The sequence below is a fragment of the Pseudorca crassidens genome, chromosome 4, assembly GCF_039906515.1.
Source record: "Pseudorca crassidens isolate mPseCra1 chromosome 4, mPseCra1.hap1, whole genome shotgun sequence".
In the NCBI taxonomy this organism is placed as follows: domain Eukaryota; kingdom Metazoa; phylum Chordata; class Mammalia; order Artiodactyla; family Delphinidae; genus Pseudorca; species Pseudorca crassidens.
This window is the reverse complement of record NC_090299.1, coordinates 108,720,629-108,736,068: the sequence shown is the minus strand read 5'-3', so window position 1 is coordinate 108,736,068 and position 15,440 is coordinate 108,720,629. Positions and strand designations below refer to the sequence as shown.

General features: G+C 42.5%; 1 protein-coding gene across 1 annotated transcript in view; it reads right to left on the bottom strand.

The window, feature by feature from the left end:
* Window positions 1-8,700: 8,700 nt before the first annotated feature.
* The window catches only part of FAM47E (family with sequence similarity 47 member E), a 30,942-nt gene continuing 24,202 nt past the window's right edge, over window positions 8,701-15,440 (bottom strand). Inside the window, exons 6-8 of the mRNA XM_067736312.1 lie at window positions 13,225-13,380; window positions 11,583-11,660; window positions 8,701-9,324 (exon numbers count right to left, since the gene is read on the bottom strand). Coding sequence (XP_067592413.1) covers window positions 9,259-9,324; window positions 11,583-11,660; window positions 13,225-13,380 — 300 coding nt within the window. The 3' untranslated portion in view covers window positions 8,701-9,258. The remainder of the gene's footprint in view (window positions 9,325-11,582; window positions 11,661-13,224; window positions 13,381-15,440) is intronic.

Here is a 15,440-nt window from a genome sequence, read left to right as displayed (position 1 = left end):
CCGGTGGCGTCGCTCCCTTCCTGCCTTTCCCAGTGACCGCGCCTCCGTTCACACCCCACCTCACCTGTCCAGACCTTACCATCCTCCCGCAACTCCCTCCCCTCTGGCTGTGATCCAGTCTGCAACCACTCCTGATTTAACCCTCCTAAAAGCACAGCCTGGGGTTGGGCATCTCCTCTGTCTACCAGACTAAATCCAACCCCATTTTAGCCTTCAAGGTCTCCCTGACACACCCCAACAACCTCTCCAGGCCTTTCTCTTATCGTTCACCTGAACTCCAGCCAAACGGGGACTCTCCCGCGGGAGCCTTCTCTCATTGGTTTAGACGTTTCCCAAAACCCACTTCCTTCCATGAACTTTTCCCTAGCCCCCAATCCCACTCTTAGCCCCCAGCCCTCAAACTGATATGCCATTCTTTTCTTTGAACTCTGATTATGTACTGTAACTCTGTTAGAGAAAAATACAAGGTTTTCTCTTATGGTATAATTACTTTTGTCGTTTATCTCATCCCCATATTAGATCATAAATCCCTTGAGGGCCAGAGTTTGTTTATTCTTTGTATTCCCCAGAATACAAAGTTTGTTATGTAATAGGCCTTTTTATTGTCTTTGTTCATTGAATACCGAATATATACTGGCCCTAAACTAAGTGCTTTATGAGGATTATCTCATGTTAAATCCCTGAGAGGAGTAATCTGCCCAAGGTCATACAGCTGGTGAGTGACCAAGCTGGGATTTGAACCCAGTGTTCTGACCTCCCAGGACTCCTGCTTGAAACTCTAGCTACATTGAATCCTAATGCTTTTAAACCATGTCCAAATTTCAAAGCATACATTTTAGAAGTGAGTGTGCAAATCCGGATGTGTGATACCAGCGTATCCCTCTGGTAGTATTCCAACATTTATGGTGAATTTCAGCCTTGCTCTCGGTTTGTAATTCCTCTCTCTGCAAGCCCTCACCTCATTAGGGAGATGTACTCACCAACAGCACCTGTCTGTTTCTGTCAAGCCTCTGGCTTCTGCTACTCCACATAATGTTAACCACAAGTCAAACCTTCTGCAAAGCAGTCACATTGGAGCTGCCCAGTTTCATATTTCATAGGGACATTTTCTAAGTGCAACTGTTTGCAAACCTCTGACTCATCTTAGTTCCAGAATAGACTCCAGGCTGAGATCTCTTACGCTGAATGATGAAACCTTTAGAGCAAAGGAAAATCTGTGTCAGGAGAACAAGTTCACTATGTAGAGAAGAATAAAGTTAGATTACTACTTTGTACCACGTAAAATGGTGGACTGCGGATAGAATGAAGTCCTGAATGTAAATGGTCAAACTACTACTAATAGAACAAAATCCAAGAGACTGTCATTGTGATATTGCATAATGTAAGAGGCCAAAAAATTTCTTGGCTTCATCAAATAAGGCTATCTCGTCAGTGAGGCTGCCATAGACAAAGTTAGCAGGTAGATCCAGATGGGGAACAGATTTTCGTGTTGTTAAAACTGACAAGGCACTAATATGTAGATATAGGATGAACTCATACAAACTGATCCAAAAAAACCCACAAAACCTGACACGAGATCCAGTATAAAATGAACAAGGAATGCTTCTCCCCAGTGCCTGGAACATAATAGGCACTCAGGGTAATTTTTGGTTGAATAAATGAATGACTAGCAAGAGATGCAAAAATGCTCAAATTCACTGGTAGTTAGATAAATGCAAATTAAAACAAAGATGTTACACCATTTTACATCCACCAGAAAGGCAAATATTAGAGAGGTGCAGTGCTGCTGATGGGAGAGTAAACCGGTACAATCTGGAGAACAATCTGGAAGAATTTTGTGAAATTAAGTATGCGTATACCCCATGACCCAGCAATCCCCCTCCTGAACATGTATGGCCAAGAGATTGCACAAGACTGTAAGGGGGCACATAGTGTTATTTGGGATAACCGTAAGTTCAAGGCCACCTGGCTGCCCATTGTGGGCAAATAATAAGTAAACTATGGTGGATGCCGATGAAATGCTATGAAGTGGTTACGACAATGACCTTGATCTACACACAGCAATGTAATTAAATCTTAAATACATATTGGCGACTAAAAAGTAAGAAAGTAATATCTCGCAAGTTGCACAGTGCAGCCAAAAAAAAAAAGAGAGAGAGATTTGTGAGTTTGGCTCTTGAATAATGATGTGGACCGTCTAAGATTCCAGGAAACCTGCAAGGTTTTTTGAAGAACTATAGTGCAATAAACACTGCCAGCTTGGACTAAAATGGGGGTTGTCTAGAAAGGGGATAAGTGTATTTTGCATATGAGAGCAACATAAATAATTTGTGGCTAAAAGACAGGCTGCGCTGGTCTTATACTATGGCCACAAATTATTTGATATTCTTCCCTTCGAAGGAAATTTGGAGGAGTTCAGTTCTCCTCTTCTTGAAGGTGGGCTGTACTTAGCCACTTACTTCTAATGAATAGAATATGGCAGAAGTGGTGATGTGTGATTTCCAAGACTAGGTTATAAAAGGCATTGTGCTTCCTCCTTGCCTTCTCTTGGATCACATGCTATAGGGCTGACTTTTTCAACCTCAGCACTATTGATATTTTAGACAGGATTATTCTTTGTTGTGAGGAGGTGCCTGTGCATTATGGGATGTTTAGCAGCATCCCTGGCCTCTACTCACTCAAAATTCCCAGAAATTGAATTGTTGTGTCAAAGGCTATATACATCTGTACATATGTACACACACACACACACAAAGTTGCTTATTTATTCTGTTTTTTTTTTTAAGGCTTTGGATAGCCAAATTCCCTACAAAATGTCTGTATCTTTTCCCACTTTCACAAGTTGAATATATGCACCTTTTTCTTAGCATTTTTGCCAATATTAGTTTTGTCTTAAAAAAAATCTTTGCCAATTTGATAGACAAAAATTGATACCTTGTTTTAATTTTTTTTTATTGGTGACCTTGACCATTTAAGAAATGATTTTGGTCTGTTGTATTTTTTTTATGACTTAGCCCATTTTTTTCCTGCAGCATGAGCAAAAACATAGAACCTACTTTCTATGTGAGCAGAGCAGGTGGCACTATACATTCTGGTGTGGAGGACTGGAGAAGCCCTGCTTCCCTCGCCACCCCTCCGAGGCAGGAGCCCACTGTAGGAAATTCTTCCTTTAGAAATTCATTCCTTTGGTTCGTTCTCCCTCTAGATTTTAAAATATCAAGCAAATCCACTCTAAGGTATTGGCGACACATCAACTTTCTTTTTGACACATTTTAACAGTTACCAATACTTACAGTGCCATGGTTGGGTAGGTGGGTGGGATCGGGAAGCAGTTAAAGAATAATACTGAAAAGAGGAAGAAGACAAGAAACGGGATAATGGTCACCTCAAACTTTGCCCTCATCATAGTTTTGCTTAGGTATGTCCTTTTCTAGTCTACCTCACTCTCTCCCAAGAAGATAATTGTCAATTCTTAAAAAAATTTTTTTCGGGAAATTTGTCTCTTTTTTGGTGCTTCACCATTCCTGATATTCATCCATTCATTCAATAAATGCATAGTTTGAGCCCCAGCTATGTAGGACTCTAGGCACTCTGCAGGACACTAGGAAAAACCTATACCTTCCCTGCCCTCATGAGCTTATACTTTAGTGAGGGAGACACACCATTAATGAGTAATCAAAGAAGATAACATGATGAATGATGGGCGATATAATGGCTATCAGTGAGGTGCCGGAACTGGGAATAATCTGCAGCAGCTCTGCTGGCCTGTTGGTGCAGGAGTGGTGCAGGCATGACTTTGGAGGGGGAGGTTGAGAAAGAATTCTGACCTACGTTCACTTCAGTAACAGTTTGCTCTCATATGCAAAATACACTTAGCCCCTTTCTAGACGACCCCCATTTCAGTCCAAGCTGGCAGTGTTTATTGCGCTATAGTTCTTCAAAAAACTTTGCAGGTCTCCTGTGAATCTTAGACGGTCCACATCATTATTCATGAGCCAAAACCACAAATCTCTTTTATTTGGGGCCGCAGCTTACGGGATCTTAGCTCCCCAGCCAGGGATTGAACCTGGGCCCCGGGCAGTGGAAGCACAGAGTCCTAACCATTGGACCGCCAGGGAATTCCCCACAACTATCTTGAAGATAAGCCCTTCTCTACCTTGAGAGTGTGCTGAAGAACAACGTCCTCCACTTCCTTAGACGCTCTATTGTTTGACTAAAACTGTGAGGCACACTTTTAAAAATTTCAGTAGCATTTTTGTCTGCCTGAATGTACTCTGAAGCGTCACCTTTGAACTTTCTGAGGTCTTAACAAGGGATTTAACAATTACATCCTTGGATTCATCTTTAGACCATGTTTTCCTGGCATGTTCTTTGATGTGTTCTTTTGGATTTGATCTTTGCTACAAATCATTTCTTAATTTAAACATCATTTGTCATCTGAGAGGCTAGGAGTTTACAAAACCATCAAGTCCTGGTTGCTTTTGGCTAAACTGTCCCTTTGGCTTATCGATCTCCTCTTGCATTTTACTATAAGCAGCAAGAAACCAGGCGGTACCTTCAACACTCTGTATAAAAATCTCCTTAGTTACATCACCAGTTCATTAGGTAGTTTTTCTACTTCCCACGTTACTTCAGGTGACAGTATGGATAAACTTCCTGCTATTACATAACAAGGAGACCACTTCTCCCAATTTCCAACTGCATTTACCTCATTTTCCTGCCAGCCTTCACCCACAGCCTCTTCACAGTCTATGAGACTTCTGCCAACAGTTTCTTCAAAGTTCTTCCAGTTTCAACCCACTTCTCAATCCTATTCCCTTTCACATTTTACATTCTTGTTATAGCATCCCACTTCCAGGCACAAAAATCTATTAGTTATCTATTGCTGCATAATAAATAATCAGTAAATTTAATGGTTTAAAACAACCAACATTAGAGTCATTTTATGGGTTAGGAATTCAGAAGCATCTTCTCTGAGTGGTTCTGGCTCAGGATCTCTCATATGGTTGCAGTCAGGATGTCAGCAGTGGTTGCAATCTCATCTGAAGGCTTAATGGGGGCTGAAGGATCCACTTCCAAGACGGCTTTTCACATGGCTATTTGCAGAAGGCTTCAGTTCCTTGCCATGTGAGCCTTTCCATAGACAGCTTGGGTGTCCTCACAACACAGCAGCTAGTCTCTCCCAAGTGATTCAAGTGAGAACGAGGAAGCCACAATGTCTTTCATGCTTTAGTTTCAGAATGACACCTCATCACTTCTTCCACATTCTGTTCCTTAAAATCAAGTCTAGGTACAGCCCACATTCAAGGGGAAAAGGGGTTAGGCCCTGCATTTTGAAGACAGGTGCATCAAATAATTTGTGGACCTTTTTTTAAACAAACACAAATCTCCCAAATTAGAAAAGTCCTTGGGATTGTCTAAAGTAATCTCATGTCTTGCAGCTATTGAACTGAGAAAGAAAAAGAAAAAAAAATGATCCTTTAATTTGCTGAATTAAAATATCATTTGAATTCACAGCTTTGTAAGATCTCGTAGGTGAAGACAGAGTATAGATTGGGAAAGAGCGAGACCCTGAATGCTGAACTGTGAACATATGGGAATGTTCAGATGGCTTCAAGTTCCCTAAACTCCCAACCCTATGAAAATATGCTGCTCAGATCTCCTGTTGCAAGGAACACAAATGACTGATGGACCCAGCTGCTACCCCTCTGGATCTTTCGCCCTCTCGCCGAGGCCATACTCCCCTGGGCTGCTCCCAGCCAACGACAGAGCATGCAGAAGTGCCAAGGCAGGCCCATTTTAGCAAAATGTGCGACTCCTCCTCTTGGCGACCTTGACTTAAGGTCTCCCCATTGGCCTGGCCAAACCTTCCTTTGAACTGTGCTGCAGTTCAAGACCGTATCTTCTTTTCCTCCCTCTGTCCTTCCGCAGGGATCACACACGCATCAGAATCTAAAGGCTCTCCCTAGGTTCTGCCGCTCCCACCCCAATAAACCTCTCAAGCATCTAATACCCTTTTGCCATTTGCTCCCTGGCAGACCCAAACCACTGCAGCCTTCCTTGTCAGAGAAGTTCTCCCTACTCCCTCTGTGGTGAGGATTTTCCCACTTTGCGTGAGGACTCTCTAATGACCTTTGTGGAAATAGGCTGGCAGGAGGCCGGGGTAGCCAACTCTCTTTATTCTTCACCCCTAACATCCCTCACTGTCTTGAATGCTACCCATGTGCTAGAGGCAGTTTATCCTAGCTCACAAAAGCCAACTGTTAAATTTGCAGGAATTTAGCAAGTTGGTTGGTAAACACAGTCATTACTAAAACTTAAATAGACTTACAATTAAAATAAATTATATTAAAACCAAAGGTAACGGAACTCAAAACCTCATCTCTTCCTGGTTTTTAACACCTTTTTGTTAGCATCTATGCTCTTGAGGTTATTTACGTCTATTATGTCTGGGTGTTGGAAATAACATGTAACGATGTGCCACTTGCACTTCTCTTTGGATTTTGGAGGCCAGATTTAGATGTGCTGTTTCAGCTCATTGCTTTAGTAATCTGAGAGGTTGCCGGCTCTGAGGGCAGCCTGAAGCAAGAGAAGGCTTTCAGCTGGTCCCGAAATCTCTGCCCTCTGATCCAATGTATCCAGCGTGCTCAGAGCACCTGTGGCACAGAGAGCTGCTGAATGGAGCTTCGGCATGTCCAGAAAGGCGAATCAGAGCACAGGCCCCCAGGGCTTTGCAGCTGAGCCAGGAGCTCTGTGGCACGTAACTGTTCTCCTTTGGAGAAACCAATGTCCGTTTGTTGCTTGGCACCAGTTAATACGGCAGCCTGATCCTGAGACCTTAGGTAACCAAGCAACTGGTGCCCATCGTTCACCAAGGTCATCTGATCCACTAAGCCATAAAGTCAGCTAACATTTAGTGTGTGTGCACAGTGCCAGGCTGTGTTCTAAGCACTTTACTGGTAACATTCCCTTTAATCCCCACCACCATTCTGGGAGATAGTACTGTTATGATTGCTACTATCCTTACTTTAGATGAGAAAACTGAAGCAGAGAGAGGATAAGCAACTTGCCCCATAGTCATATAGCAAATAAGTAGCAGAGCTTGGTTTGAATCCAGGCCCTCCTGCTCCAAAGTCCACACACGTAATTACCAAATTATTTTGCTTCTCGTAATCAAGTGAAAGTTTTCTATTTAGGGCTGGGCTTGACCAGGAATTGAAGACAGAACAAATTGCATGGTGTGCCCGCTCCTACCACCCTGTCATCTTCCTCAGCCTACACATTTGACCTGGGGATGTTCTCTAAGTCCAGGTGATGAAACACACAACCTCCACTATATGACGGCAGCAGCCACAAGTGGACTGCCACAACACTGTAGCCCAACTCAAGGGTGGCCCTGAAGAGCAGCTGAGAAGGGGAATTTTCCAGTAGACAGAAATGTAAGCATTTCATCCTGTTGACCACTTTGTCTGAAAGGAGAAATGGGCTGAGGTGCATGTCACCAACTAATGGTCAGCAGCTGATGGCTTAGCTTAGTAGCCAGGGACTTGGAAGGATCAAGAATGCAGGGATAGTGACAAAGAGATTTGGGAGAAGAGGTATACAGGGGATCGCTCAGAATGGATCCAGAGTATGGGAGTATTTGGTTCTTTGTGAATACCCACCAAAAGCCCTCCACTGTAGAGGAAGCGCTCAATAATCAGGTGAAAAGTTTGACCTATCCTCTGCATGCCAGCCCGCTTCCTTCTCCAGAAATTCCAATGTTGCCCAGTGATCTCATGGGCAAAGTGGGCATGGAGGCAGAAATGCAGGCTCCACGTGGGTTCAGCAACTTGGATTTCCCCTCACGAAGGCTGCCCTGGCTACTGCTTCTGTGGAATAATTGTCCAGTAATTAAAACCAAACTTGAGTCCCTAATGTGAAGTAGGCTTGAATGTAACAAAGCCAGGAACAATGTGTCCAGGGGAAGAAATGCATTCTCTCCAGACCACCGCCAACACCATCTTGGCTCAGCACTTGAATGTCAGAATCCTGCCCCAGCTTGCCTGGTAGAACTGGATGCCTCCTCTGGGCTCTCAGGCTTTGGGGCTCCCATGGGCTACCAAGCGGGCATGTATGACAAGTTGAAACAGCAAGGGAGGCAGAGGAAAGTGGCCTGACTAGACTAGCAACCTATTCTGCAATTGGATTTGCTTTCCTGCTTAACAAACTTCTGCCCACACCAACATTTCTACACTTCCTGCATGCTCATTCACCACCACGGTATCCCACTCAACACTGAAACTCATTTCACAGCAATGGGCTGACACTATGTGTTCATTGCTTCTGTCATGTACTCCATCACCCTAATGTGTCCAGATGCATAGAGTGTATAGTAAAGACTCACTTACAGCCTACAGATTATTGAAATGGGATCATGACAGACCCAGAGGATGAAAGGTCATCCATCACCCAGAGATTCTGTATTTGAAGACAACTACTATAACTGATAAAACTTTGGGATCCAGTATCCTTTAAATAAATTCCTTTGATTAAATTATCCAGAGGGTATTTCAGAGGGAAAGATCTGGAAGGAGGCATTCCAATGAGTAAAGAGTAGTTACTGCTGACTCTATAGGAAGTATTTGTATTTTCTACGTTCTTTTTGTTAGTCTATATTTTCTAATTTTCCTAACATGAGCATTAACATGTTAAATAAAATAATTTTTAAAAATTTAATGTAAAAATATGTCATCTTGAGTTTCCATTAAACTTTATGACCCATGACATTATATTATAGGTACACATTTATTATCAAGATTAACATGCCAAAAAACCCTCAGTAAGCTTAATTCAAAATGAAAGAAAATTATATTGTAAAGAAAGAGTAAAGGAGCTATTCACTCAAAACCAGGGAAAATAATACTCTGGGAAAATGAAATAGAGCAATTCTGCTTTTTTATGGTTTTATTTATTTTTACAAATAGTTGATATAACTATGTAATATTGACAATGCTATCAAAATGTTAGAATACCAAATATGAAATTGATCTCACGGTTGATAAAATATATAAAATATTGATTAACTGAAGCAGAAGACTATTCTGAAATGTTTGTATTAGTTATAAATTTTATGGATGTTGCCAAGTCAAAATTGTACAACTATGGTGGGACATTCATTATAAATTTTGTTTAATGTTTAAAGAGAGAGAGAAATAGCCAAGTATATAGTAAATGAAATCTGTCTAATCATCTTCCCAAGATTCTTCCATGCTTGAGTTATTTTACAGAAGTCTTGTTACATTCACATTTACATTCCTTCCTCATACACATCTTCTCAAGGAACTAAAAAAAAAAAAAAAAGATGAGAGAAACTCCTTTAAATTGGCAAACGAAAATTGTACAGTCTAGTCACAACCACTACCATACCCGAATTCACAGTCTCACACTCTGATGTATATCCTGATAGGACCCAAAATCTGATGTCGATGATAGACCATGCGAGATGGTGGACTTTGGAAAGTAGTTGCACACCATCAGAAATATCTAGATATAATTCACACTTTTTCTGTGGCCAAGTCCAGCCCGGGCCAGCTCGGCACAGCCTTGTGCTGCTCATCTCTGCTATTAAAGGCCTGGGGCTTCTGTGTAGCCGAGGGAATGAAGCTGTAGGTAATGCACAGAGCAGTTAATCCAGCAGCAGATACTGGAATGTGTATGTTAAGTATGTATGCTCATGTAACATACATAAACATGTATGTATACAAGGTGTACATAGACATTTAAGGGAGTAAAAAGAGAATGAATGCTCACATATAAATTTAAATAAGTAATGATTTTATATATAGATAGATAGATAATTTACCATAATAGATTCCCCCCTCTCTTTTAGTTGAAATCCTACTGATAAAATAGAGGATATAGGATGTAAGAATAAAGGGAGAAAATATTCCAGGGTTTTGAGTGACAGGTGTTCTCAGGGGACTCAGCCATAGCCAGGGGCATCACCTCTCTTTAGTTGATGCAGCTAAAAGAGTAACTAGTGAGTCAGGCATGCTTCCTTTTGCCCAAAATTGAACTAAATGTTCAGCAGCAGAATGGATTAAACCAACAGGGGACAAATCAAAATAAATAAAGCATCCTCTTTTGCCACTAAAGAAAAAACTATGAGTCACTATAACGTCAAGAGCAAACAGGGATATATATGTATATACGTATATCTCCTTGGCAAGAAGAATATATATGTCTGTGTGTGTGTGTATGTGTGTGTGTATATACACATATATATCACATAATTATATTTATGCTTAAGTATAATTTTGTGTGTATTATATAAATATATAATCATACATACAATTATGTTATATAAAATATATAAGCATATTTAATATATTATACATATAAATATATAAAATATACTTATGTAGGCCATATATGCAGATGAGGCAGTGACTAAATACATAAATACAAAAATATGTGTAAGTATATTAACTATATCTTATATATAAGTATCTTATATATAAGATATATACTTATATCTAAGTCTATAAAATATACTTATGTAGGCCCACTGTTGATGCTCAAAGCTATTGGAGAGATTTCATCCTAGTTCTAGAATGGAATCTTCTAGCCCATTAGTCTATTATCGTACTCTAGACTTTCCCTTCACATCACCTGATTTAACTTTGAACAAGTCTGGATCTGAGATTGGTCAATATATCTATTTGCCAGTAAGTGTAAGCTGTTGTTAGTTTTATCGCTCTTAGAAAAAAAGAAATCCAGTATCCTAGTTCCAGGAACTTCTACCATCTGGCTGCATGTCCTCCTAAGGACTCCACGGGCCGTGAGCACAGGGGACTCTGGACAAACACAGAACTTATCAGCCACGACTTGGGCCCCAGGCCCAGCTGGCTTCCTGCCATGGTGACAGGGCTGGTCTGGGGACAGATCTCCAGGCTGCAGGCCCTCCTGCTAAACGGTCTGCTCTGCCAGCCTCCCACCCCACTCTTGTTATCTGTGGCCTCCCGGGGGAGCCCTCCACGTGGGAGGTGGGGGGACGACCAGCACTACAAGCTCAGGGAGAGGGAAAGACAAAGTGGAAAAAAGACAGAAGAGGCTGCAGGGCTGTCCGGGAAGTGACCTTTGGCCCTAGTCTGCGTCCTCATGTACCCCACAAATAGCACAATAATAGTCCCAGCTCCACTCCCAGCTCCACTTCGTCCTGACCCCAGCATGGCTCCTTGGAAGTAGAAGTGAAGGAGACTGGACACTTCCTGGAGAATTCATTGTTTTAGTAGCAGGCTCACGCCCTGCACATGGATCCCTTTCACTTTGGCCCCGTTAAGGCCAAACCCAAGGAAGGTGAGTCAGCAGGGAGACAGCAGGAGCCAAACAGGCTCCTGTCTGCTCCTGAAAAGAGCAGGACGCCAAAGCCCATCTGTGGGCCCCCGTCTGGGGAAAGCACACCCCTTCTCCCAGGGCTGAGTCCTGGTGTGTCCCTGTAGAAGAAGTATTTTGATTTTGTCAGGGTGCTGACCCCTTCCCATCAACAACTGTGAGCCCCTCAGCAGGTCTTTCCGAGGTCTTTCCGGCCCTTTACTCACACTCGGCATCCTGTATCCCCTGCGCAGAATGAAATCCTTAAAGGCAGCTGTTCCATGAAGGTCTGCAAGTAACTCCTCCTAAAAGAGGGTCCACACTTTAAAAAACCGGTCAGCTGTCAGAAGCTTGATTTCATTATTTGTCCTAATTAAAAGCACTTAGCCATTTATCAAGTATGTTATTTTAAACGACTTCCTTCTCATTTAGGAATATGTGTGTAAATAACGTTCAGAAGTTGATGAATACAAAGGCTTTCGAAAGATAGCCAACCTTCTCTCCTTTCTCTGTTCTTTTTCTTACCCTTGTATCAAGGATAAGCAACACATTTTATCAATTAGATCATTATTGACCTAGGATGTCCGGAATCTAATCTATTTGAGATTAATCATTGTGATACCGTGATTTATAATAAGAGACAGATATTGGGTCTTCTTCCCATTCCTGGCACAGAGGCCTTAAAACCCTCGGAATTTCCTAAGTGATGAGAGCCACAACGGTGACAGTCTTTCCTTATTCATAACAAGCCCCTTTCAACCACATTGCAATTTATCTTAATGACGTGTTTTTTGGAAAGCCCCTAGATACCTACTAGATGGGGGCTGGTTGCCAGGGAAACCAACCACGTGATTAGAGGGTTGGCACTTTCAGCTGAACCTCCCCGACTCCAGGGAGGCGGGAGGAGCTGGAGGTTGAATTAATCACTAATGGCCAATGATGTAATCAATGACACCAATGTAATGAAGCCTCTATACAAACCCAAAGGAGGGGGTTTGGAGAGCTTCCAAGTCGGTGAACATGTAAAGGTACCTGGAGAAGGCAAGGAAGCTCCAAGCCCCTCCCCACGTGCCTTACCCTATGCATCTCCTCCATCTGGTTGCTCCGGAGTGTACCTCTTTATAATAAACTGGTAATCTTACTAGATTGGAAGTAAACTGTTTTCCTGAGTTCTGTGAGCTGTTCTAGCAGATGATCAAACTCAAGGAGGGTGTCGTGTGAACCTCTGATTTATAGCCAGTCAGTCAGAAGCACAGGTGACAACCTGGACTTGAGACTGGCATTTGCAGTGGGGGCAGTTTTGTGGGACTGAGCCCTTAACCTGTGGGATCTGATGCTCTCTCCAGGTAGGTGGTATCAGAATTGAGTAAAATTGTAGGACATCCAGCTGGTGTCAGGGAATTAGAGAATTGTTTGGTGTGGGGAAAAAAACCCCGACACATTTGCTGACCAGAATTGAGAGTGGTAGAGGAAGAAACGGGAGTGTTTTCCTACTCAGTATATATCCACAAATTTTAGATCTTAACTCCAAAGGGCATGATAATTAAAAAAGATTTGATCCAGTCCCAACATCTTACGGGTATTCATGCATTCATTTGGCTTTTCCTTTTATTTATTGGAATTTAAAATTTGGGATGTTGAAGTTTATATCATTGTAATTCAGTTCTTTAAGACCATTTCACCTTCCAAATGAACTCAATCAGGAATAGTCAAAAGTCATGTGTTTCCAGCAAGAGAGTCATGTCATCATGGTGTCCCTTACCAGCACACGATTGCACCCATGTCTTGTGAACTGACTTCAATATGAGGTGGCATTTGCACTGTGACAACCTTCAGCTCAGATGATCAAGTCTCAGCATATACACATACCTGTTCCCATAGCTCCTTTTTCATATTCTCATCTTGAGCTTTATGTAAGACCTTGGGGTCAACCAAAGGCTCATCGGCTCTTTGCTTTTTCCACAACTTGGTGTTCAGATACCATGCTCCGTACCTCATCTTCACCCACTTTGGTTTATAAGGATTCTGTAGAAATAACATAATTCCCCATTTCATTAGTTTGTTTGGTTTGTCATTTCAATAAAGCTAAGATTTAGCTTATGAAAGCAGTATCATTTATTTTTAATCTATGGTTACTCCTTGCCAAAGTATTTTATGAAGTTTCAGTGTGCTTTGATTTACAAAGGTAACATGAAAAGTTCATGACTGAGAAAATAATGTGGTAGTTAAGCATGGCTTTTGGATTTAGACAAACCTGGGCTCAAATCCAGCCTTCCCCACTTAGTAGCTATGAGTCCATGGACAAGTTAGTTAAATGCTTCATTTGTAAAATAGAGATAATAGTATCTACCCCATAGGGTTGTTGGGAAGACTAAAGGAGAGAACTATGTGAAGCAGCTAGAACTCATGTAAGAATCACATATTTCAGTGAAGGGTAATGACCTTCAACAATACTCAGTCAACCAAAATAAGAAGTTATCAGCCTCTCTGTGAGCCCAGCTCTATACTCAGCTTTGTAAATGGTACACTACTTTCGATCCAAATGCTATTCAACACCAGTCTCTTGCCTCTTTAGTTTTTAATTAAAAAAATATTTATGTATTTATTTATTTATTTGGCTGCACCACGTCTGAGTTGCGGCACGTGGGATCTTCATGGCCGCCGTGTGTGGGATCTGCAGTTGTGGCATGCGGGATCTTTTTAGTTGCAGCATGCGAACTCTTAGTTGCAGCGTACGGGATCTAGTTCCCTGACCAGGGATCGAACCCAGCCCCCTGCACTGGGAGCGTGAAGTCTCAACCACTGGACCACCAGGGAAGTCCCTCGCCTCTTTAATTGGAAGAGAGAAAGAGGGGGAGGAAGAGAGAAAGAGGGGGAGGAAGAGAGAAAGAGGGGGAGGAAGAGAGAAAGAGGGGGAGGAAGAGAGAAAGGGGGAGGAAGAGAGAGGGGGAGGAAGAGAGAAAGAGGAGGAGGAGGAGAGAAAGAGGGGGAGGAAGAGAGAAAGAGGGGGAGGAAGAGAGAAAGAGGGGGAGGAAGAGATGTCTTTCCTTTCTTTCTCCCATTCCTCAGGAGTGCATCTGCTGGTTCACAGCCTGATGCTGTGATGCAATACCCGCTCATTGTCTCATGAAAGGAGGTCTAACGCTTGTGTAGGACAAAGAAACATGAAACACAAAGACCCTGCTCCTCCGTCTTCTCACTCATATCTAAACTATGAGGTGGAACGTGTGGCCATTCTAGAGTCAAGCCAGAAACACCTGCCTGAAACAGAGATGATGGGACAGAGCAGAGGGGAGGGAAATCCCTTCTCAGAGCTGGATTCAGCATTATGATCCCTCCAATCCAAGCAGACTGACCTCCTTGCTGTTTCTAGAGCACCTATCACACTGCTGCCTCAGTGCCTTTGCACTTACTGTTCCTTCTCCATGATGCTCTTCCCCAAGACACCCACAGGGCTCACTCTCTTACCTATTTCAGGTCATCTTTTCAGTTGTATCTTCCCTGACCACCCAATTCAAAAACTGTAACCCCGCACAACACTGCTTGTCTTCTTTCCCTGCCTCATTTTTCTGAACAGCACTTATCGCCGCTTGATATGCTGTATATTTTTCTGATTGTTTGTTGTCTCACCTCTGACCTTCTAAAATGTAAGCTTCTGAGCTTGTTCGCCGCTACATCCCCCTGGCATCTAGAACAATACTTAGGACACAACAGGTGCTCAATAAATATTTGTTGGGTTAAAATCAGGTTTCTTAGCTTCAGCGTTATTGACATTTTGAGCTGGATAATTCTTTGCTGGAGGTGGGGGGCGGTGGTGCTGTCCTATGCATTGTAAGATGTTGGGCAGCATTCCTGGTCTCCACCCACGAGATGCCAGTAGCATCTCCAAATTGTGACAACCAAAAACATCATCTCCAACATTGCCAAATATCCCTGGTGGGGTGTGGGGGTGGGGAAGGGGACAAAATTGTTCTGGCTGAGAACCACTGAATTAAAGGAAGGAGGGTAGGAGAGGAAAGAGAGGAAAAAAGAAAGGAAGGGAGAGGAACGCAATCTACATACTGCTCCACTAAAGAACTTGAGCT